Source organism: Danaus plexippus, chromosome 26, assembly GCF_018135715.1.
Source record: "Danaus plexippus chromosome 26, MEX_DaPlex, whole genome shotgun sequence".
Lineage (NCBI taxonomy): Eukaryota > Metazoa > Arthropoda > Insecta > Lepidoptera > Nymphalidae > Danaus > Danaus plexippus.
The window spans coordinates 4,129,751-4,155,669 of NC_083554.1; the positions used below are offsets into that span (position 1 = coordinate 4,129,751).

Below are 25,919 nucleotides of genomic sequence, written 5' to 3' on the forward strand. Positions count from 1 at the left end.
AAAATCAGACTCCATAGAGATTTTATCTTCCAAGTCTTTTCATAACTATAATTAATCATTTATAATAAACATTTATCCAACAAAAGTATTGTTTTGTACAAAATGATTTTAATCAAAGTTCGATTCAAAATATATCATGGCAGCTTCCTACCTACACTGCACACACAATCAAAAAGCGACGTTCAAATAAAGCACTTCCTTTTTATTTCATTTTAATAAAATTTTGGTTGATAGAAATTCAATATATTTTACTTTTACAATATTGCAGGCTACCCCAGGATCATCAAATTCGTTGACTTATTTAGTTTCAGGGTTTCGGTTTTTTTTTAAATATTATATTGTATCAAGGTTTATATAAATGAGAGAACTAAGTGTAGTATGAATTTATTTATCAATATTACATCATGATTTAATACATTAAAATAAATAAATGCTCAAATGTAGTCAAGTATCATAAAAAAGCAGTACTAAAGAAACAATAACACTAGACCTAAGTAAAATTCTTTAATTCTGTATTAATTCCGAATGTTATATTTTATAGGGTAGAAAGGAAAACAAAATGAAATAAGTATTAAAAAAAAGTAAATAGTTTTACATTCATAGACTCGACACGTTTCCGTCTTTTTTTTTAACATTCAAGAATCCGTCAACAATATGTAACAATCGATAAAGAAATATAACATCAGTGTGAATATTGAGTCATAATATAGTGCGAGTGTAAAATGGAGAACGATAAATCAGTCGTTTTATAAACTGCCCGTACACATAACTTTGACAACTGACAGTTTTGCAACAATTAACTTTTTAATCATCCACTGTTCAGAAATTTATTATAACGGAAACATTAACGTAGTTTAATTAATAGTTTGTAGTAGGAACTTCGACAGGTGACAGTCAACAAAGCTGTGCATATGAGCATATAAAAATTAAATAAAAATGTCAATTAAAATAAGGTAAATTGAAAAAGGTACATAAAATTCCAATTATTTGGGAATGTAATTACAATTTTGTTGGTTAATGATGTAGGAATAGGTGTTAGTAATAATAACAATGTGGCCTCATCGCAGCTATAAAAAGTTTATAAACAAACTTAGTGGATGACTGCAAAACACAACACAAAATTGAATACTCCTTTCAAGCCTAACAGTCTTAAAACTCATTAATCAAATCAATCAATCAATAGACAATACATTTCAAATATAGAACTCAAGATTGCAACTTTAAATTTCGAGACGATATCAGTATGAGTACATGTAGTGAGTAGTTTTCAATTGCAATCTTGAGCTTCATATACAAAAACATTAAAACTAAAATATAACAGAAAACAATGGGATTACACATCAATTCGTAGTTTTCATTACAATGAAGACTACATTGATCTCGTAAAGCAATCAACATGTCACTGGATAATTGAATACTTTTTTTTTTGCATATTTTCTATCATTTGCTAGGAAGTTACATCATACATAGCTTATTAAAATATTTTTTTTCGTTATATTTTCTGTTAATTACTGGCTGCTAAGAGACGGAAAGTTAGTTTATTGTTACACGCAACAAAAATAAACATTTTTTTTTTTACAAATAGTGGGGCTTCAAATTTCAAGTCGAGTATTTCAAACGTGCATATCGTTCGCTTCAACAATCAACAACACTTGCAAGTACACACAATATCTAATATTTTAATCCAATTCCTGGCAAGAGCTCGCTCCGAGGACGTCGGATCCTAGCCCCTCACTAATCGAAAACAATTTACCCTGCAATATACTGTTTATAACTATTGTCATGTCATTCAAAGCAAGGGGCTGCAGCGACTAACGAACCGAATTACTACTACAGATTTTAAACTAAAGTACGATTAGCGCACGGGGCGTCGCATCACAGGGAAAAGTGTGTAGTGAATGAGAACTGTGCCTTATGAATTAACATTTTCGACTCGAAAACCGAACGTTCCTTAGTTTTTTATATGAAAACCTTTGCCAGGAAGATTTATGATGGAAAAACTTTGGAACGTTGGAAACCAAAGTCCTAGGCACACGGTAAATAAAGATGATTTAATTTTCATGATTTCATTTATCTCTTCGACGAGCTCTTGATTTGCTGAAGTTTGAGACGGAGTGCGTCCACGGCCGCTTCGTTCTTTATGGAGACTTGCTGCGTTGTGTGAAGCTGAAACAATTATTATCATATAAAAATAAACTACTGCCATCCGCTATTAATTTTGGTTATAAGAAAGTTTATAATAAAATGAAATATTTACTAAATGCGTTTGTCTGGTTTTTTAGCTAGTAACAGTTTAATGATGTGCAATAATTTTATTAATTATAATTTTTAGGCAACATAGAGATTTTTTTTAAAATTTATGCTTACTGAATAATGTTATATAAAAATATTTATAGCGGACTTATTGTTGTCGTACGGCATTATTAAGAGAATTCGTTTTACGGCGTTTATCACGAAAAGAAGTTTTATGCATAATGATATAACACATTTTTTAAAAAACTGTTTAATGATATGTTTTTATTTTGTGTGAATCATGTTTTATTATTATTTATCATCATGTACCTCCAGTTGCGGGTCGAGGCTGTGTGTTCTGGGCAAACTGTTCTCCGTTATAGAATCTGCGAGCGCGCGGTTGTCGCTCGGCGTGCGCGGCTGTGACGAGGGGTTCGACTCCGTTTTTATGCCAGCTTTAGCCTATAAACATACCGTGTTGTATAAAGCGAAAAATCCGTATAAGAAAATAAAAGAATTTATTTAATAGTGTATACCTGCAGTGCTCTTAATCGTTCCAAAAATATAACGTGAGTTTTCTCGTCGTTTTCATTACTTATGTCTGTAAAAAATATAGTAAGATACATTAAGATCAAGCGTATTATATAAGTTTTACTGTCGTTCGCTCTATTATTTTCTCCAGCCAAGATATGCTTTCTGCCATGCTTAGTCTTTAGCTTGTTTATAAGTAATAACTATATACCTAAGATTGAACCACGCTTACCAATATTATCAGTTTTAAAGTCGCTCTTGTATATGGAAACTGAAGCCATCTTCCTCTGATCGGCCACTTCTCTGAGACCTCTTTCCACGTAATTTCGGAAGTAGAAGGACGATCCTTGCATGAAAGTCCAGATGTCGACCTCAGGGTGACGTTCCTGTATGTGACAAATCAATAACACAAACATATGTTACATAGAATAGAAGGAACATCTTATTCACGTTTCTTAATATGGAAATCGTAATATTTAATTTTGTTGACGACATATAGAGGATTTTATATTTTTATCCGTTTTGTCAATAATAATATTATCTTCAGATAATTCCTGGGGATATTACTAAATATTCTAAAAGGAGAGCGTGTGAGGATTTGTCATACAGCCATCTATTTTTTGTCTATATTCAATCATTTCTGTAACATAGTCTATTTACTTACGTATAATGTATAAAATTAAGGAATAATTATGTCATAAATTCTGATGATAAGTTTCATATTCATAGCAGACTGACCCAGAGTCTGCATATGTTTAAAATTTATATTTGTCCCGGTTACTTTAAAGAAGATTAACAAAGCATATTTTAGTAGAAACTATGACAAATGTGATCTACCTTCATGTTTTTAACATTATGAGTTAATCTATTTCTTAATATTGTTTTTTTGTTATGTTCAATAAACATGCGGACTCGGTCAGTAGAATATCTCACCCGCAGATCATACAGCTGCGACAGCGCCTCCCTGTTATGTTCTTTGGAGCCGATCCTCTTGAGTATGGCGGCCAACTCATCGTGCACTCCTCGCGGCAGCCGGCCGGCTTGGAGCGACGTGTTCATAGAGCTCGGCGGCACACCGTTGTTCACCACCTCTGGCTCTTTACGCTCGTCTAGCTTAAGTTGCTGTGAGCAAAACAATATTTTTAGAGAAAATAAAAAAAAAATGTCCTTCATTGTAAAAAAATTTTAGTTAAAATTGTCATTGATGACATTTAGAAATGAATTAGAATTATAACATATTTCGTAAATGTATCTGCTTTGGGTATTTTTATTTCTTATGTCATATATAAAAAGAAATCTAAACTTAGGTACTTAAAATAGTTGTATGTCAATTAAGTAACATTAATTTAGTATTATTTTAGTCTGATTATTTAATGAGACGAAACTTCTCATCATTCCATGGATTCACCGTGCAGGTGCTGGGTCCATCGCGTTGCAGGAAGAGGAGCAGGTTTATGTCTAAGGGGCCCCTATCTAACGCGCGTGTATCGCTCACCTCCACCGTCTAAGCAATATATTTATAGTATATTTAAGTAATGTCTTACCTTGAGTACTTTATGTAAATAAGGATAGAGATCTGATTCATTGACGTCAGGTATCTGTGTGAGGTGGTTGGTTATGGACGCTCCCTTCATTTTGACTAAGGTGTGGACTAGAGTCTTGACGGTTCTGGAAAGATAAACAAAAACAAATTACAATCATAAAATATCATTATAATGCAATCTAGCATTTGTGAAACATGCTTATAAAAATTTAACTTTTTACAGTTTTTGATATAACAATATATATACATATGTATGTATCTTTATAAAAGTGAGTTAAAACTGCTCAAAAAGTAGTAATGACTAAACATTTATACATTATTGTGATATTAAATTTACAACTTTCTTCATTTTAATAATGTTTTTTGGTCATATTACATTTTTTATTTTGTAACATTTTACCCGTATTTTCGTTATTTTAAACGCTACCCGATCACGGACAGGCGATATGACAATTGTTTGTAAACAAGTGTAGTATGATAAATCGCGGGAATATATACGAGAACTACCATCTTATTCACACGAGTTTTTCTCGTTACCTATAAGGAGTGTCGCTTATTTCTGGATTCTTCTTCCAGTAGCTGTTAGGATAGGCCTTGTAGAAGAGATGTATCTTGAATAACACAGCGTCATAATCAATGGAGGTCACATCCCACGTCGGTATCATCTTCAACGTTTTCCAGAAACATTTCAGCAATAGATCTTGATATCTGGGATAGGCCGGGTCGGATTCGACTATCGAGTCGTGTAGAAGTGATATGATTGCACTGTAAAATATATTAAAACTCATTAAAATATATACATTTGTGAGAAATTTGTGTTTTGTAAGTGTGAGTGTGTACACACCATAACAAAGCTGTGCGTGGTGAGTGTTCTAGAACTCTAACGCAAACGTTATTGAGTATTCTGACGATGCGTTCGGCTTCCGTTGTGGGCGTGGCGGGTGACGCTCCAAGCACCAGCAGTAACTCGCCCAGCAGAGACCTTAGTGCTGCTTCACCCACTTGTCTACCGCAACCGGCTGTCTCGTAGAACTAAAAGGAAAAATGTATTATTTTTAACATATTAAAAAATATATTACTTGTCTTGTTTTTGGTTTTATGTTATGAGTTGTGTGTACATTCAAAATATCAACTGATATTTTTTGGTTACACTATTTCAACAGCAACCTCACTACATATTTGAGAATTAAACATACGTATAAATATAGATACCTCAGATTTTCGCGAGTATTCATTTGAATGAAACTAAGTTTTTCAGATACTACGCGTTTACTACTATTTTGAACTACATACTCCCGACCTCCGGTTCCTATACATACAGCAACCGTGACGACGGGCGGATGAGATCTCTAACGAAATTTTGAAAATACAATATCCGAAAATCTTAGTAATATTTTTATAAGTCTACTTAGCAGAATTTATATCAAACTAACACAGATATTATCATACCAGTTTATCATACTGTCGATACATAAATGTATCGTCTTGAAGTCCCTCATTAATACCAATATAGCAAGTGACTAAGTTCCACACTATTACCACAAGTTTGTAAAATTAAACCATATATTCAGTTTTTCCAATATACCATTAAAAACGCTGTTTATATAGTGTTACGATGAAAGCTTATACTAAGAGTTCAGTTCATCTCGTTCGGTATACTCACAGTTGACAATGACTGTGCCAAACATTTATACGCCTGCAGAGTATGTTGGGCGGGTCCGGGCGTCATTCTTAGTCGTCGTAGTTGTGCGGACACTGCTGATATGAGCCGTGCCTCGTGGGACGCGACCGCAGCCCCGCGACCAGATTCCAGTGTACCAGAGATCAGAGATAGGGCTCTGATAGCCGCCTGGCAACGTATACGGTATTACAATTATATGAGATGACGTTTATATGTAATAGATACAACTTTCGCTACAACTTCTGTATAGATTTCTGAGATGAAGTGGTGTAAATATTTTATTTATGCACACTCTTTGCAGACACTATAGCATGACGGCGGCAGTCTGTATAGGGACGGGATAAACGGAAAAACTACTGCACCGATTATCAAACAAATATCACAACTCGAAAACTTAATTCTCGAGGAAGGTTTTAGTGTACAATTTGTTAAGTTTTTGTATTTACTTGTCTTTAATATAAATAACATTTTCATTGACATAGTTGTTGTTATTGTATACAAGTTTATCTTGTTTTATAAATAATATTGAAACTCACGTTGAGATCCGGACTCGATATAGAATGTATGGTGTCGGCCAGCTGAGTGTCATCGAGGGCTGGCTTGTGAGGCACCAGGTGAGGAGTGGGTCTGGACGGGGATAGTGTGGACATACTGTGGAAAAAATATAATAGTATCATATACATATGTACAAAAATCTATTAAAAGGAAGCAAAAAATAAGCTCGACATAGCTATTAAATATAGTAAGTTCATGTAACTATAATTACAAGTCGAAAATTATCTCAGTGAAATGATTTCAAACAACCTTCAGTAAGACAGTGTTATACACTAAGTAGCAAACAAAACGTTTGCCATGGACCTTGTTTCATCTGCCTACAATCTACTTCCTGTATATTAATTGAGAACTGTCATCTAGATTCATAGATCTTTTGGTCAAAAAATAGTTCTCTCGTCGGATCCAGTGATAATTATAATCATTTTTATAAGAACAATGAAATTTTTTATCTGAATCTTTAATTTTATTTGTAAGTTTAAAGAACAATTCTAGAATAATGTAATAAGATTCAGATGTACTTTTTTTTTATTATTAGTATATATATATATATTTGTTTTCTTTATAAATGATTATTGCAGTAAATTATATGTCTGATGCTCCTTGTGGTTAATGTTCTTGCTATATTTGTTTTGTTTGCATTTTTTTTCTAATCTAAGTTATACTACACTCCATGTCAAAATAGCTGTGGAAACTGTTCTGGCAAATTGTTTTTCCCTACCGAAACAATTTATTGTAAGCTTACTGAAAGTTTTCCCATAAATAAATTTAAAAAAAAAATCCATAAAATATTTTTATATCAAACGAATTAAATGTAAATATAGTAACACATGCCTCGGCCTGACCGGCGCACTGACATTCCTGACAGTGGACACGGGTATCGGTTCGTCTAGGAACTTCAAGTCCAACTCGGGTAAATCTGGCTTCCGGACTACTGGAACAGCTGCATCAAGCTTGGCGATCAGGTCAGGGTCGAGTCTGAAGGGTCCCGTTATTACTTTCGGCTCTGTCATTGCTCTCACCGGCCTGAATAATCAAATAAAATCATTAATAACTATTTTTTTAATTCTTAGAATATCCATATATTGGGCCCATGACCCAGATTGTATTAGAATAAAAATTATTTTTTTACCTAAAATTTCTTATCTATTTCTTATCTAATAACCAGCTCTTGCCTTCGGTTTAATTGAAGGACTAATAGACTAACAAAAATCAAGCTTAACCTACATTTTTTGAAGTCAGTTCAAATGCAGTCAATATTACTCTTTGACATTACCTACCTGCCAGCGAAATTCCCGTCGAAATCGGTCCAGCCGTTCCAGAAATTAGCCAGTACAAAACAAACACAGACAAAACTTTTAAAAATTGTGATTGTGACGTAAATATATACTTTTCATATGTTTCATGTAAAGCTGTTAATTTGTAACTATAGACAGACACTACCATTTTATTAGTAAATGTATAGCTATATGAGGTCGTTTTAAATATTATATCAAATTCATTAATATACATATAGGAATATTTTCGGCATATCTTTATATGTAAAAAAAAAAAGTCGAGCTCTTTCAATGCAAACTCGATTAAATTTGAACGTAACAGTAAACAAAATTAACTGAACAAACCTATTAGTAATTAATATAATATATAATAAATAAAGTACTAACGGTTGAACTATAACTGGTTGCTCTTCAATTTCCTCTTCCTCATATTCCTGGGCGGGTTCTTCTTGTGGTGGTTCTGGTTCTTGCTGTTGATACAATTAAGTATATATTTTAAACAACTTTTTTGATACGTAATTTCAATACGATTTATGTAACCACATTATGTTAACATATCTAACAAACTATCAATAAAACATTAATGACATGATAATGATAATGGAAAGATATCAAATTATGATAATTCTGTATTTGATATTTAGATTGACATCGCTTGAAGTAAAAATTAATAAGTTTATTAATATTACTAAAGTATACACAGAGTATTCTTGTTGTAGGTTTTTTATATGTATGACATAAATTTTATATTATGTATATATATTATAAATAAAACACGAAGGACTTTTCAAAGAAAATTTTACATATCCATTCCATATAACCCGAACGTATCCAATATAAAGGGAGTAACTAAGACTATTGATACTTTAAGAAATTTTCCTTCTCGTCTTACTCCATTACCTAAATACTAGTACAACACTGCCAAAAAGTATTAATAATATCTAATATATATTTCAAATACATATTTATAGTCTGTTAAATATATGTATGTTTGTCTGTGTACCTCAACGGCGTGCATGAGAGGTCTGCCACCAGCTGATAGCGGCACCAGCCCGGCCCGACGCTCCTCCGCTGTTCGAGTCTTCCCAGCTCGCTTGATGCGCTCCTCAAGTAGCGAGAGATCTTTATCAGATATCTGAAACACGATACCTTATACATTACACACAGGAAATTACATAAAATCGCCATTACATGTTTCAATACAACTTTGGAACAACAAAAATGATTGAGAAACAAACGATGAGGAGGCGAAACGAAAGATATGATATATTTAGTTTTCTACCGATAATATTGAGAGAGAGTCGATTGATAAAGTCAAAATTGACATTTCAATAATGTATTTATTATTATCATTACAATATTTACGTGAGCAGACTTAAATATACAAGCAGCCAATCAAGCTCGTCATTTCTGTTACATTATATTAACACTAGTGTTATAGTGAGAGACATCAGCACGCCAGACTTTGAGAAGCGTTCCTTGTTAGCAAGAATCATTTCAAAAAAATATTATATACACTGTTAAAAATTTATGCGATTCATTGACTGTTATATTACCCGGCGAGTAACAGATACATTCAACACATCATTTTTATTACTGTTACTAGTTTTTTTTTTATTGAAAAGCATCAAAAGTAACCACTTTTTGTTGCACTGAGTGTACAAGCGCAAATGTATCCCCACTACGCCGAAATCTTGCCAAATTACGTGCTATGTACTATTATTTTATCTAATCTATCCCTCGCACCTGTCCGATCATCTTATAAACTCTCTCCCCGTCCAGGAAGTACGCCGTGGCCACACAGTTCAAGGCGGCTGACCGCACAGCATTATCCCGGTCCCCTATGAGACGCGCCAGTTCTTTAAGAGCCGCGCCGCCTCCCGACATCACCGTTGAACCGTAGGTCTCCAGGAGATGGTTAATGCACTCCAGACATTCTGAAATTAACGTCATTCGACTTCATTCCCCGGTGAGAACATTCAATTCAATATTTTATTTCATGTTTAATGTTCTTACCACTAAAGGAAAATCTCAATAATTACGCAATCGCAAATACATAATATATGGAAAAAAATACACAAATAATAAACTACATTAATTTTTTGATAGAAATACAACAAAATCACATGGAACTCCTTCAAGTTGCATGAGACACTAAAACATCACTACGTCAATGAGCCTATATCAGTAAACCTGCTTTTAAATGGAACTAATATTTTTCGGATTACTACGCGTATCTTATTTTAATAACTACATACTCCCGACGTTTCGGTTATTTTACAGCATCCGTGATCTCGTCTGGCACACTCATCTTTTAATCCGAAAAATATTATTTTCATTTAAATAAATACTTTCGAGTCTTAGACCCCATTAAACCTGCTGTTCTGTCCTGATTTTGAATGTATAAACATCAATGTAATTTTTTTTAGTCACCTTAATTCAAATACGACAACAACCATAGTCATGACTTTACTAACCAGCCCTCTGCCTGGCGTTCTTGGACTTCAGACCTTCCATCAAGTATCCGAACAGTTTAGTGACTGAATACACGACTCCTATTTGCTTGAATAAAGCCTTTACACCATTTCGTACAGTGTCTTTCGGGTCTCCGACCTGGGATGTAAGAAATACATTAGCAAGTGCATACTAACACATTTCATAATATATTGAAGTAACACTACTTAATGTAGTAAGTTAATTTAACTCCAGTCAGTTAATGATTCGTTGGAGAACTAATCGATTTATTGTTGAAAACTGATCAATAATTAATTACCTTCAGCACTAAGTACGGTATAAAGCAATTAGCTTCATATTCAGCCATAGTATAGTCACTGTCAATTAAATACTGGAACACGATATTCAAATATTCCAAGCCCTTTAGTATGACTGAAGGGTTGGTGTCAAAGAATCTCAGGGTCAGCCATTTTAATACGAGGTCCAGGTTCGCCATCAACGCTGTTCCGTTCTCGTGGAGGTCTTCTGATAACGCTTCGATAGCTTTCAAGTGATAACTGAAAAAAAATTAAATTTAATATCAAGAGAATAAAGTGTATTTTGTTAATTTTTCTTTATCAACTCACCGGAAGTCGCTGTGAAACATATTAGCGACGAGTTGTTTGTTAAGACCAGCGCTGTTCATTTGTTCTTTGAGCAATTCAAAGAATTCCTCGCGAGGTGTTGTGAAGTTCCATTTCAATACTGAAATATATGAGAAAAATGTTTAAATAGTTTGAGATATAAGAGAGATATCTATATATCTCTGTCCCTCTCTCGTAAATCTATTGCACGGCATGTCATCTTCATACATATGGGAACTTGTTTGAAAGATCTTTTAGTTACTTTGACTTAATAAACTCTGTGACGGCACCTTTTAGTTTCTGATCGTCAATAATGCGCTGGTTCTTAGCGTTGTTGTTGGGTAGCAGGGGAGTGCAATCTTCGTCTTCCTTTTTGCCGCGACTCGAGGCCGAAGCCGGTTTAACTACCTGGTTTATAAAATAATACTAAAATTATAATATATAGATTAATGAATAAAAACAATGAAGTATACAATATTTATATTTACAACAATAAAGTTGTTGCAAGAAATATGCTAATTTAATTTTTATGAATCATATTAAATTCACCCCAAAAACTAATGTTAATTACTAGATAGTTTTCAAATTAAGTCAATGTACCTTCTTCGTCATTGTTCCCTTTTTATCTCCCTCCTTCTTCAGAGCGCCTCCCGTCTTAACACCCTTGGGTTCGTCTTTTTTGTTCTTAGCTGGTAAAGGTTGGACCGGCAAATTCGGACGGGCCTTGTCCAGCGCCGCTTGCACTACAGTCTTGGAACCCGGCTGTGAAATTCAAAATTAGATTGAGGAAATATAAGTGGATATGTCGAAGGGATTTTAAAGCGACTACATGTTTCAAGACTTAGTCGTTTTTGAGTTATACCTTCAGTTTGTCCATCTGTTTGTGCATGGCTTCGTATCCGAGGTGCAACATGACGGGGAACACAGCGTCAGCGGCCGCCCGTCTTACATCCGCCGCTCGATCCTCCAGACACGCGAACAGTATGGGCACGCACTGGGACAACTCCTCGCGAGGAAACGACTTCGGAGGAACTGAAAATAATTTAATATATACGATAAACATAAAATCTTCAACGGAACAGACGCGGCCAAAATTAGGATATAATTACGTAAATAAATTTGGAAGATTCCGTACTTTCTGGTAATATATAATATTTTGTACGCAATATATTTGAAAAACGTTTAGTTCATGTAATAAAACCATTAAATTTTTAAAAATTTACCACCCGTCTGCAGGAGACGATAATCGTGACTACCAATAATATAATAGAAAAGATATTCCTTACTATTAGGTAGCTTTTCAGCTAGCCATGTAAGTAGCGTAGCTCGCAGTACCGGTGAACCGGCTTTAAGAGCGTCCAGAACCATTTCACCATCGAAGGCGACCGCCGCGCCCGCCGCCCCGCACCACGCGTCCACACACGACACAGCTGAGGTACGAATCCATTGCTTGCTGTCACCAAACGCTGGAAAAATATTGATTTCATGGTACAGGAGTATCGTATACAATATAAGATGAGAAATTGATATATGAATGTAAACAAACCTTGAAAGAAAGCCGGGAAAAAGGTCCTCACGTGCTGTTTGCATTTAGGGCCCATAGACGTCGCTAACAGCTCACAAATTTGTAGAGCACTTTGAGCTAGTTTTGAGTTAGAATCCAGAAGCCGAGCGACCAGGGCCGCTGGTAGTTCACCCAGCGAAGGTTTGATCGGTGAGGAGTTTGTGATGATTGCCTTCACCTTATCCAAACCTTCATTACGAACCTGAAACGTTCATATTATTGCTGTTTATTTAATTTTTCAACAGGTTCTTGTTTAAATCATAGAGATTATTTACTATCTATACATATAAATAACATTTAAGTGTCTGTTTGTAATATTGAAATAACCGTTTTTTACTACATGCATACGATACGTTCACCAAAATATATATATATTTTTAATTTTTGTCGTCTATTTCTTCCGACTTCCGGCTAATATCTGAAATGGCTGAACCAATTTTGACGGGACGTTTTTTGTCAGACAGCTGATGTAATTAGGAGTAACTTAGGCTACTTTTTCCGGATCCCGAAATAAACCGTTAACAGGCGTGAGTAGTTTTTTTCCTTGTTTTTTCTTTTTTATTTCACGCAGACGGAGTCGCGGGTAATAGCTAGTTATTATAATGCAATTAGATCTACCTTCCAATTTTTATCTCCTATTTCGGCAACCAGAGCGTCAGTGATAAGCGGTGCTATATCTGTCCTCGGTCTATTATCTTCTACAGCAGCCGGTTCCTCGTCTGCGGCATCTTCATAAGCTTCATCGAGATCGTCTCCTATTGAACCTTTACTTGCCGACTACAAAGGAGTACAATTAAAATTTTCGATGCATATGTATATACGTTAATAAATTAATATATTTTATATTAATTATCATGTAATGCATACCTTACTCACTGTTCCCAATTGTCTAGTCGGTGTGGGCGGAGTGCTGTTGGCGTATTTATCCAGTTCCAAGCTTATCAGTTGCTTGGTAGCGGCCTTTTCGCTGTCAAAATGACTGATAAGTGACGGGCCCACATATAAAGACAGTATTCCCAAGAAATTGACGGTAGACGTTCGGACGTTAGGATTCGTCGCAGACAACGCTTTCTTCGAATGTGCGATTATTGATTTGACATTCATTCTGGAAACCAATTGAATTTGTAATTCATTTAAATAAAATCATATATGATACGTTCAGAAACATTTGAAGTATCACTAACGTGAAACCGAATTCCTTTATCGCTACTGCCATCCAATTGAACATTTCTGCTTGAACTTTGGGGTTCTTCTGCGAGTCCATAGCGAAAGTGAGCCCTTCATTGAGTACATGTTCCAAACCGCAACTCTCAGCCAGCGATGTCAGACACTCGGATGAAACTGAGGAACAGGAAGTTTCAGCCAACTTTGTGACGATATCTTGAAGAACAAAGTCAGCGGCGGTTCTGTATGAAGAGTAATTGTTAGAAAATTATATTTTTAATTAAAAAAAACTCATTATTCCAGTACAAATAGTTTAATTAATATTTTTAAGCATTTCATGTATTAACTTACGTAGATATGGGAAAGTTTTCCGTGATATATTTACAGGCCTCCAATCTCGCTTTCAAGACTTGAACATTGGTGTCTTTGAGACCTGGTTTCTTGTTCAGTGTTCTATACAAGACTTGTGCTGTCGCATCCGATGTAGTCAGACCTTGGACTGTTGAATGGAACGACTGAACGGCTGTTAGACGACTCTTCCAGTTGCCATCTCCTAAACCTGAAAATTATAAGAATTATATTATAGCGTTACATTCTTGAAGACTTAATACATTATACGAGTCATTAAGTATGTCTACTTACATTCATCATATGGACACAAAACATATATATATATATATATATTTATAATTGTTCACTTTAAATACATAATAAATTTTTAAAAAAAGATTTAAAGAGGTCATTGATCTCCATGGATCCATTATTTAGTAATCAACATTAATTGTAAGTGTCAAGAATTACTAATTAACTATAGTTTTGTTAATACTCTAATAATAACAAAAATATAAAAAATAGTTTAATACCAGTAAGAACGTCCGATGTAAAGATCTGTTCTGCCCGGGAGTCTACTTCTTCCGGTGACAGTTCCAACTCCCTTGGGGGACTTGAAGGGCCTCGCGCTGGGGCCTTCTTGGCTGTAGGTTTCTTTGCTGCTATAAATATTTAAAAAAACAGTTAAATCATTAACATTTTGCCAATTTAACATGACAGTCATTTAATTATCTGTATTTATAATTTTTAAACTACATATGTAGTTGTTGAACTGGTTGAATATCAAATAATTAGGCTATTTGAATCGCTTCTTCTTTTAACTTACTTTACAAATATTATTACTATACTATCGGTAAAATTCAGTATTTAAAAATTTATACAACTTGTACAATCTCTGGCGATATTCATTACTGATATAGTGAAGAGGTGTTATGTTTTACCCAATCGGTTAATCGGATCGATTGATTAAAACTTCAGATTTATTATAATTGAAAATATATAGTAAGAGTATAAAATTTTAATATGAGAAATAATATAATCCTTCTAGTACAATCAGTCATAAATCTTCACAGAGACCATTATGATCACGTATGAAGGGGACATTTTCAAAATTATCGTCATAAAAATTACTTGAAATGTGATGACTATATGTATATACATTTTTTTATCGAACCAGTGTGCTTAGCACCTGTTCGCATCTACACACTACATACGAAGCGTTTTCCGTTCTCAATCAAGAACATATTAATACTGTAATGTACTAAGATATAATCGAAAACTGTTAACGCTGTTTGTAGTGTGACGATTCAAACTGGGAGTAAGCATACTGGTTTTACATATATACATATATATATATATATATATATATATATATATATGTACACATATATATATATATATATATATATATATATATATATATGTACACATATATATATATATATATATATATATATATATGTACACATATATATATATACGGTTCTACATGGTACTAACTTCCGGACGCTGGTCTTTTGACAGGTTTGGGTTGACTGGAGCCAGCCTTGGCGTCGCCCTTGCCGCTGGGCGGAGGAGCTTTAGCTTTAGCTTCCTTCTTGGGAGCGGCTACTTTGATTTTAATCTCCGCCTGGTAATACGTTATTAGTCATATTAGCGACCAATTATTCTTACTCTAACTACCAATTTAGATGTATTTGTCTCCAGTATAGTTAAACCACTAACACTAATGTATCCTAAGTGTTAGAATATAATAATGTTAAATGCTGTCGTTTATGACATCAAATTAAGGCTAAAAGGCTGATAATGATTAACTTAACAAAGCTTAAACACTTAACCGTCTGCTGTGACAAAACCGTTAAACTAATGTTGCATGCCAAGTACAGCACACCATCAATAATGTTTAGGAAATCAGAACTCAAACACTTGTATCAATCTGAATTAACAAAAATCTGTAATCTATACGTATGTGAAAAAATTATTAATGAAAAACTCGAAGTTTAACGGTGCAGACTTTTGGTAAGGGGTGTATTTGTGTATGTCTTTTAAATTTATTATTTAGAATTATATTGAGCCTTACCTTTTCCGCGAATTCTTTAATTTTCTGCTCTTTCAAGTTGTCTAGTTTACCAATATGTGGAGCAATGTTTTTCTCTCCAACCAATTTTGTCGCAGTACCCAGGGCTTCCGCTGCGGCGTCTCTCACTGCGGGATCTATTGACAGGCAACATTTAAGTCATAGACAAAATATAAAAGTTGCACAAGTTTTTTTTTTAATTATTAAAAAAAGACATTTAATTATTTTTTTTCATATATATAATATTCTGTCCATCTTATAAGTACTTATAAAAACTGTATTGATTATATAAATCATGAGATTTCCAAATATTTGTAATAATTCAGTTTTATTAATTGTATTATTAAAGCGTATATAAATTTATTATAAACTACTACTACTATTCATATTATAGCAACGAACGAGTACTGAATAGCATTAAGGATATTTTCATCGCTAATCCTATATTTTATATAATCTCTTACTTTGTTGCGTTCTATTTATATTAATAGAGATTTTTTAGATAATGTCATCCACCAGTATTATTTCTCCAAACATAAATAATATCAATATTACCAGCGCTCTCCAGTAACTTCAACAGTCCAGCCACATAAGCCTTAATGAGTTTCTTATTGAAGGCCGCCGGCTGTGTGATACACAGAGCTCGCGCCAGGAACACAGCGCTCTCAGCCTTTATCGAAGGGTTTTTATTATCGAACGCTGCTAGCATATCTTCCATGATAGCTTCCAGACTCGTCTGAAGATGTGAAAGAGAAATTTACATTAGAAATGTATTGGCGTCCTCCAAACCTATTCAATGTAATACATATACTAAAAACTTTATTGGACATGAATATAAAGAAAAAAAATATATATAATTCTAATGTTAGCTTTTGTTTAATTCTTTGAAAAAGAGATATAAAGCGAGGTTTAAAATTTAAATTAGAATATATATAATGAAGAATTGATGATAAAGTTTGCTACTGTTTTAAGATACGACAACGCTAAACCCACTAATTATAGTAGGAGAGTCCAAGAGAGGATTCTTGAAGTGACTCGGACCTGTCAGAAAATATATTGGGACAATCGGATCACTCCGTTCAGATACCTCTACCGAGTATGAACCCTTTATATGGTGCGGTGTGTTGAGGGGGACCGATCAGATTAGTAAAAAAAATCGATGCTTAGCTAAACTCGTGCGCATCAGATTAAGAGTATATTTCAATAATCTGACACTTGGATTGTGATAGTAAGAAATAAGCGAGTCTCGAAGTTGTAAAAAAAACGTCACACCTCGAAACACTCGAGCGCTGTTAATTTTTTTTTTTGTAAGAAACACAATAACAATAATGAAAAACCAATCTAAAGATTTCCATGGGTCGATGTTTGTAAAATCGTGGAGATAACATGAAGCGCACGGCTGCTGAGCTATGTATTCCCCACTACCTCATTCTCTCCTTGTAATTTAAATTTTAATGATTACTAACTTGTGTTTCTGTTTGTGGTAATAAAAATATTTAGTTATATATTAATAAATCATACAATTTCCATGCTTAAATGCGGATAACTTGTTTTTAAATTTCCTTTAGAGCACAGGCTAGCGATATCCCTCCAACATAATTGTTAGATTGTTATTCAGGTGAGCTAATATCTTATATTGACCTTGAAGTATCTCAAAATTGCCTTATTTTTCCATACACAAAAATCTATTATGAGTTTGTGTTGCCTAAAGCATCAGACATTTTAATAGGACACCTTTTAGAGTTTAGCTGACATACAGTTTGAATGTCTGACGCGCTCGAATAACTTGTTTGGTTTTTCAACCGCTTGTCACGGCCCCCATGAATTAACCCCATTAATTAAACCTCAGGTTAATAATCAATAGTTATCGGAAATATAAAGCGCGTACACACTGTTGATAACTAAAGAGGTCGAGTACTTTTATGGTCTCATTTTTACACATTTTTGAAAATGATAACAAGCTCTCTCCAGACTAAAATAGTAAACTTGAAATAATTTTTTGGGACGCTTTTTCAAACCCAATATTTTTTCTTTTTGGAACAAACTTTAAAACCCATGACGCTCGAGTAACCCGAAATTTACAACTTTACAAAATAAACTAAAACGATTGACGAAAAAATCCATCGTAGGAACTAGGAAGACTAGTTCTCCGGAAAATATATTTTTAATGTGGTATTGGTATTGATTGAATACAAACAATCAAATAGTAAATATTGTTATTTTTGTTCAACATGACATGTAGCGTACATAAGCCTATGTATAGTTTCGAAGGCCTCTTCAGGTCGGTTTTATGGTATTTTAACTAATGGGATTCAGCTAATGGGATGAGAGGCCCCTAACGTTTGTAGATCTTGTATTGCTGATTTTACTTACCAAGTGTTTATTTATGATAATTACATTAAAACGTTCGGTATGATGACAAACAATTTAGAAGGAAATATATTCATTACATAAAATTTAATGCAAATGTAATTTTATGACTGATATAAAACATACGAGATAAAATAACGAGCACACGTTCAGTTCAACTAGAAATGAGACTGACAAACGTGTGTGTGGATTGAGTCGAGAGTTAGATGGCCTTATGTAGATACTGTTTATAACTTACTGCGTACAATTTAAGTTAAATAAAGTACTAATATATTTTTAGACGTGCCATCAATTAACGGGCTGTAATAGAGCATCCGACGAGCCCTAACACGAGTTTTAATTTTTACTATCTCGTATATTAATGGGTACTTGGTCACATTATTCTTTCCATGTCCTACAATCAAATATTTTATTAGTTTGTTAACAGATTATTGATTTATAAGGCTTTTTTATATCGAAACAATAAGGTTATCACAAACTTAAATAATACAAACAGATCTCAATGCTAGGCTATCCATTTATTTCTAATTCTTTTCAGAATAATTTTGTATAAACGTCTTATTTTTATTAAAATACCTATTACACTCGCACTTGTCGTAGGGGGTTGCGTTACTATTTATAGAGTTTTTTCTTTATCGTATTCATGTGATGTGACCTTGAGAATTTTGTCAGTAAGAGGTCTTATACATAGAGGCATCAAAGGTGCCCCTTTAGTCAATTATGCACCCCGGCCTGAAATTTCACTTTCGAAAAAAACCTTAAATCAAAAGGGATAGAATCTATTTTTCTCTGAAATACTAAAATATCAATATCTGAGGAGAAGCACATTTTCACTGCGGAACCCATTTGCGTTTTAAGTATACTTCTGTTACATATAAGGGCTGTCAAGAGCTAACCACGTCATGGTAATTTTTTTATTAAGGCTTACGTTTTTCTGACTTAATACCTTAATACTTAATACCTAGATAACTTCAAGTGCAGACTTTGCCACAAATCCGTGTATACCCACGTGTTTTGCAGATCATCGAGAGCTCATGTAGCGATTATCAAACACTTACAGACGAGCTAAAGTTTTTTTTATATATAATGATCGCATATCACCCACACGACTAGAGCGGAAGTAGGTTAAAAGCTGTTGTTTATTTTATTTTTTTCCTAAGAGTGTACAGATCCAGCACTGACGTCCTTTGAGATGCCCGGGTAGAGCCATGACGTGAAGTCTTACAAGATATATATAGAGCTTGATTCAGGAACAAGGAGCAGGCAGTACGGCCAAATAATTAGGTCGAATATTTTAAATGTTTTTAAAGATGCTATTAATTTGAACACAGCAGGAAAAATATGCCATTTTTGTGATAATTTTCAAAACTTCTACAGTATTATGAACTTGCGAGTATGTTTTACGTCACACACTATACGGATGAGCTGAGAGATGTCCCTCTACTCCTTTATTTCGACTTCTATGCACCAATCTATATATTTTCACGTGCCATCCCATCGCCTCCACACACAGCATACTCACGCATGGGTATATAGCGTCTATAGCTTCTCTCAGCGCGCTCACGACGTTGGTCTTCTTCTCCTTGAACTTCTCGAGTATAGCGGACACACAGGCGACCGCGTACGGCGAGAACTTGTTCCGGAGCCCGCTCGCCACCATCCCCAGCAGCCGGCCGCCGAGCGCCACTAGCATCACGTTAGTGTCCTTAGATATCACCTGCGACATATGTATAATATATCAAACATGCCATAGTACAATTTTTAATCGTGATTATGAATTCAAGCTTTCGTTTGCGTAATCCGTACATACAAACTGAAGCTCTAATGACACAATCTACACTGAGAATCGATTAACAATGACATAAATCCATTCTTGAATTTTTACACTCAAATTTGTAACCCGCAGAGCATCAGAGTATATAAACAGGGGTATCAATTGTATTCAAACACCAGTATGTATCAGTTAATATATAGGGTTTTGTTTTCGTTTCGCAGCAAACAGGAAAACTACGAAACTTACTTATGTGTAGATTATATTAAGAATTACACATTAAAACTTACAACCTACACCTAACACTACCTGGTTGCCGATGTTAGGACAGCAATGCCATTCCATCGCTTGAGTGGTCGCTGCTTCACACGGCTCGGTGTCGGTTCGCGGAGTCAGCGGCGTCACTCGTTATATATTTTGTCCATACAACGATGTCGCCAGGCGATGTCCATTTTTTTATATGTTGCGCGTCCGTAACAAGTTAGATGGAAGAAACTCACTTTTTTTAACGCACGGACCAAATCAGCGTAGTCCCCGGGCTCCAGTTTGGGGGCTGTCTTCAGTATATTGTCCAGTGCGTCCAGAGCTTCCTTCCTCTCCTGCCATTTCTTCGCTTCCAGCTTATCGTAGAAGTCTTTGGGTAGCTTGGACAGAATCTCGACGGGGTCCAGGAGGTCGTAGGGATCCATTTCGGCGGAGTCCCCGCCACCAGTTTCCGCATCTTCATCGTCAGCTCGACCTGAAGTTTTGTAATATATATATACACACACAAGTAAATCTATCCGTAATGAAACATAAATCACCTGATCCTCATATACAAAGGCTATTAATTTTTTTTAATTTCTCTACTAATCATAATCAATAGATTGTTTTTATTATTAAGAGCATTTATAAGATGGAACAGTCACATGAAGCACAAAGGAATAGTTGTATTTGATGGAATTAATTAAATATGATAAATGTATTTGTATATATTGAATGAAAAAAAAACACAATGTATAGAAGAGGTCAGAGATACAAATACCGCTGCATCATTGAGGCAGAGTGAGATTTTTTGTTTGTTCTCATCTGAATACACTGATTCAAATACAAAGGTTACGAAGATGTAATACACATTCGATGAAGTTATACATGAAATGAGATCAATGAAGCAGAGTTGAGCCTGGGGTCATGCGAACCGAGATGAGCTGAGCTGGTGGATTCATTATGCTGTTGATATGCAACTGGCATAAATAATAATTAAATCTATATAACAAAAAGGGACATAAGGTAATAACTGTACCCATATCTTTGTGAAATGTCTTTGCTATGTTTTGTAGCTGCACTCCACACATGAGTATTTCAATATGTAGTTATGTAATGTATTACCGTCGGTATAGTCCGCGGCGGGGACCTCTCTCAGCCGATGTTGTTGTGATCGCAGGAACCTCGTAGGATGTGCTGCTCCTCCGCCCCCGAAGGATTCCCTTAGTTCCTGTTGTACTACAGCCTGCAGGGACGCTATGTGCGGCTCGATAGCGGCTCCTATCCATCTAAAAATATATAAACATTATATGGAGTCATTGGGGAAACAGAGCAGGTTGTTGGCGTCACTAACTCGTCAGAATTGTTAGATTAAGGAACCTTTTGTATAACTTTGTGTTGAACAATTATAAATAAGGCGTGAATAAAGGCTTATGTTTTATTAATATGGGGTCATCCCGTGTGTGGGAGAGAACTATCAGATCACTATAACTCCGTCATACAGGATTATTTATGATTATTAGGTATGAGATTCACTGAATCAGTATATAACATCTTCCTATCACATATACTAAGATCTTTTAAGGACTATACCCCTTGAGGTGTTAACATCTAGTATTTACTGACAAGCTAGTCCATTAACTGTTTCATACTGTATCAATTACTCGTCTTTTTTTTTTTTGCTTTAATAAAGTTTCCTAAGTGTCTCTACCGAGCTACGAAACATGACAGAAATACTAAACTCGAAAACCTTATACTGACGAAATGACATTGAAACCACTTCAGTGTAATGTTATTCAAGACACACCAACATCCAGCAAGATTACTCTTTATGTAGTTAATGAAATAAATGTAAGATTAATTTCATTTACTACATAAAGAGTTACTTCATCTTAATACAGGTAAAGATTATATACAAAATATGAAAGCCCAAATTTTACATAAAGACCAGATTAATTTTTCATAGGACATCATCTTCTCTGCATGGGGAGATATCAAAGATATAAAATTCAAAAGATATGTATCCCAAGCGCAAACATGGTTTTAAATTAAATAATGATAGATTACTTTCTTTATTTCATTTGTATGAAACACGTCGCGCTCACAAAAACATGCATATATTTATACATATATATCTAGGCATATCTGATCAGTTTAAGCCATAACATCCCACAACTTCTGCTTAAACCTACTTTCCAAATATAGATTTATTAATGAGCTTTAACAATACACACCCACACTATCCCCGTGAAAGTTGTTGTATAAAATCACAAAGTCCAAAAAACATATAATTAAAAAAAAAGTATCCACTTAGTAGGGACTTAATTAAAATTATTGTTTTTAAATATTTAGTTGTATATATATATATAGAACATACCTATGCATTTCTATAACCAATGCCTTCATTTCATCCCTCACAGTCTTATCTCTGTCCGCCAACAGGATGGGTATTTTTTTGACCATAGGCTTGATAGCTACCACCTTGTTGCCAAACTGTTTCAGTGCTGTATTCAGTGCTGATATACATGCGGCCACCACTTTAGGATTCTTTTGTTCCATCCCTTTGAGGAGTTCCTCCTCAACTATCTCATGTTTTTCAATTTCTATGTACATGAGTGTTATCTGAAAAAAATATTTTAATATTGTAAAGATTTAGACAAACCACTTTAATGATATATAGGAGAAGATTGTATCTTTTGTTTATATTGTTTATTGAGTGAAGCAAACAGAACGCTACACTGCCGACTCGAGTCATACATCCACCGAGATGATCTCAGAAACCTAATGTCCCATCAAGTAAAATTTTTTTTTGATAGTCCACTTATCTGGGATGGTTTCCATCAAAAAAAAAAACTTAAAACTAGACCATAAATTCCAATTTTAGGGATTTGAAAACGGAAAACCCATGTCAAGAAAAACAAGAGCTATTTTTTCACCTAGCTATAGATTTAAGCAGTCTTACTTGTAAGGCGAGGTCCTTGGTCTTTGTTTTAGGTGCTGCAATGCATTTAGTCACTATCCCGGACATCACCTCTCCGGTAGTTTTTCCAGCATGACCACAGTTCTCAACAAATACTAGAGCTGCTTCTAAGCCTGCATTTAAAAATATATTTAAACATACAATAAACACAAAATGAATTGATCTAGAAATATCTTATAAACCTAATTTTCTTTACATTTTATATATTATAAAAATAATATCCATGTACTATAATTAAGTTATTAAATTTTAAACTCTTTCATCAATAGTTTTTTAATTTTGAATGGAAAGCAATTTATTTAACACAACTTAATCTCTCAAAAACTAATATGTATATAAATGAAAAAATATGTGAAAAATCTAACTAAACTATGCATTATTTTTAAAATTATTTTATAACTAAATAATCCCAATGTTTCAGTTCCTTTACAGCTACCGAGATCATAATGAAATAAAACAAGTGAAAATCTTAGATATGATTAAATGATATCTAAGCTCAATACTATTTAGATTGTCTTTCAATTAATTTTAATTTACTTTAAGTGTGTACAGTATTAACATTTCCTGTAGTCTGATAGCTAGGAAATTTATAAGTAATTGGCTATCGTCTCTCAAGAAACTTACTAGCCAACAAGACAATTGAATATAGATAAAAGTCAAATTATTGTACAGAAAAGTATTAAAAACCGAACATTAATGACTGGACAAGTCCTATTGAATATTTACTAGTCCTTTCTTCTTACATGTGTAAAATATGTACATACATACAATCATTGTTAAGAAAGTTATTAAACCCCATATACTTAATGTCAGTGGCCAATGATATGCATTATATACATTCATAAAGAAGATAATTACATTATAAATATTGTTTGGTACAAACTAAATACCTTTTTCCTGTGCAACAACATTGCTATCTGTGACAAATTTCTTTATAAGTCCAAGGTACTTGTTCCATTCCGGAGACTTTTCATCATCTATTTGATTAAATAGCTTAATAGCCTCTTCATAACCAGTCACTCTCGCTTTCCATAATTTATGCACACATTTCTCTTCAGTCGGCAACTTTTTGTATTCATTCTCGTCTTCCATATTGAATTGTCAGTCTTACCTGAAATATAATATGGGAGTGATCCTAACATGATATTTATGAAGGTACTGTCATTACTAAAAAAATAATGAATTAAGACAATGTAAGATGCCTAATAAGTTTCATTTCTACTTCAAAATATTTCATTATTTTTAGTTTAACCTTACAATAAATTTTATACTAAATAATTACTTATTGCTCTTATATTTCTTATTTTCAAAAAAAATTGCTGTAAAACATGATTCATATCATATAACTTCATATACAGGTTACAAAAGAACTTAACTGGTTATTCAAGTTTTAAAATTATTATGGTCAATGAATAAGTGTTGAAAATATAAAAGTTTCTGACTTTAATAAAAGTTGTTGAGAGTACACTATAAAAGTGCACTGGCAACTTTAAACATGTAATTATTTACAATAAAGAGGTTTAATATAAATAAGGATTCAAGTTAGCCATGAAAATAAAATTGATCACTAAATATGCACACTGAATGACCTTTAAAAATACTCCCTTACAAGGTTAAGGACTGCAGTTAATATGCGACTGGTATGAATTAACAATATTATTAATTTATATTCTTCTATTTATAAACAATAAAGGTTTTTCAAATAACAAATGTGAATGTAATATTAACGATAAGGTAATAATGCAACGTTTTATAGCTTAAATTTCTATATTTACCCAATATAGCTGAATGCACCTTATACATGCGTAGTTAGCAGAATACAATTTTAGAAATATACAAGAAAGACTTAATACTTCGGAAGTGATGATTCAACCAGTAAATGGTGCATTGGCATTAAATGGCCACCTGGCTAAATTCACGCACTGATTTATATTACTTTGCCGGCTATTTAACCGTAGCTGTGTCTAATATAACACGAAATATTAAACTAGATCACAACACTTAGCAGACGCCCGACAACGGTTACTTTCTACAATACAAACAAAATTGAAAATGTCTCAAATATAATAAACTTACCGTTTTGCTGATGTTGTTTATGTTGCGGGATATTAATACTCGATAAATTATAATTAAAACACATAAAAGTAGTAAAATCACATTATCCAACCACAATTAGCTTTCAACCGACAAAAAGAATTTCTTTTTTTCGACGTCGTTTTTTTAAGTTTTACAAATTGATAGAAAATGGACGTTAGGCAATTGTTGCCATAAACTCTTACCATATAAAAATAATCTATTACATTTTTAATTGTTAGTCACTTATTAATATAAAATTTATAGTTATTATGTGTTTAATAATTAGGTTTGTGTATTATGTGTTAGGTTTTAAATATTCGCTTTTGCAATCTGTTTTATTTCATAGATGCCAAGAGGCGAACGTAAGTTTATTGTTTTTTCGATAATTTATCAAATCAAAGAGGTAAATACTAAATAGTGTAAGTTACCTTCAAATATGAATTAAAAAAAT

At 33.8% G+C, this 25,919-nt stretch overlaps 1 protein-coding gene across 2 annotated transcripts; it reads right to left on the reverse strand.

The window, feature by feature from the left end:
* Positions 1-372: 372 nt before the first annotated feature.
* Positions 373-25,642, reverse strand: LOC116774452 (protein mini spindles). Of its 2 annotated transcripts, none has more exons than XM_061524845.1 (37): positions 25,469-25,642; positions 24,283-24,503; positions 23,375-23,505; positions 22,790-23,034; positions 21,538-21,701; positions 20,670-20,908; positions 19,921-20,115; positions 16,584-16,764; positions 16,032-16,165; positions 15,452-15,581; positions 14,485-14,610; positions 13,973-14,180; positions 13,642-13,863; positions 13,325-13,562; positions 13,076-13,234; positions 12,440-12,659; positions 12,180-12,359; positions 11,756-11,925; positions 11,494-11,655; positions 11,184-11,301; positions 10,897-11,014; positions 10,590-10,827; positions 10,294-10,429; positions 9,563-9,753; positions 8,820-8,951; positions 8,204-8,286; positions 7,374-7,565; positions 6,524-6,638; positions 5,970-6,155; positions 5,151-5,338; positions 4,844-5,071; positions 4,308-4,431; positions 3,697-3,885; positions 2,996-3,149; positions 2,769-2,833; positions 2,563-2,694; positions 373-2,166 (listed from the first exon to the last, which is right to left on the reverse strand). In XM_061524845.1, the coding sequence occupies exons 2-37, from the start codon at positions 24,482-24,484 to the stop codon at positions 2,071-2,073; spliced, it is 5,991 nt and encodes a 1,996-aa protein (XP_061380829.1). In that variant the 5' UTR covers positions 24,485-24,503; positions 25,469-25,642; the 3' UTR covers positions 373-2,070. The 2 variants fall into 2 exon arrangements, with proteins under 2 accessions (XP_061380829.1, XP_032523081.2); XM_032667190.2 differs by having other exon boundaries at positions 14,485-14,613.
* Between the last annotated feature and the right edge of the window lie 277 nt (positions 25,643-25,919).

Excerpts from the sequence above, each read along its gene's own strand:
- LOC116774452 (XM_032667190.2), bottom strand. The coding sequence starts at position 24,484 with ATGGAAGACGAGAATGAATACAAAAAGTTGCCGACTGAAGAGAAATGT. Across the intron at positions 12,360-12,439 it reads TTTCCCGGCTTTCTTTCAAG|CGTTTGGTGACAGCAAGCAA; the intron begins GTTTGTTTACAT and ends ATATTTTTCCAG. Across the intron at positions 8,952-9,562 it reads TTTATAAGATGATCGGACAG|ATATCTGATAAAGATCTCTC; the intron begins GTGCGAGGGATA and ends ATCGTGTTTCAG.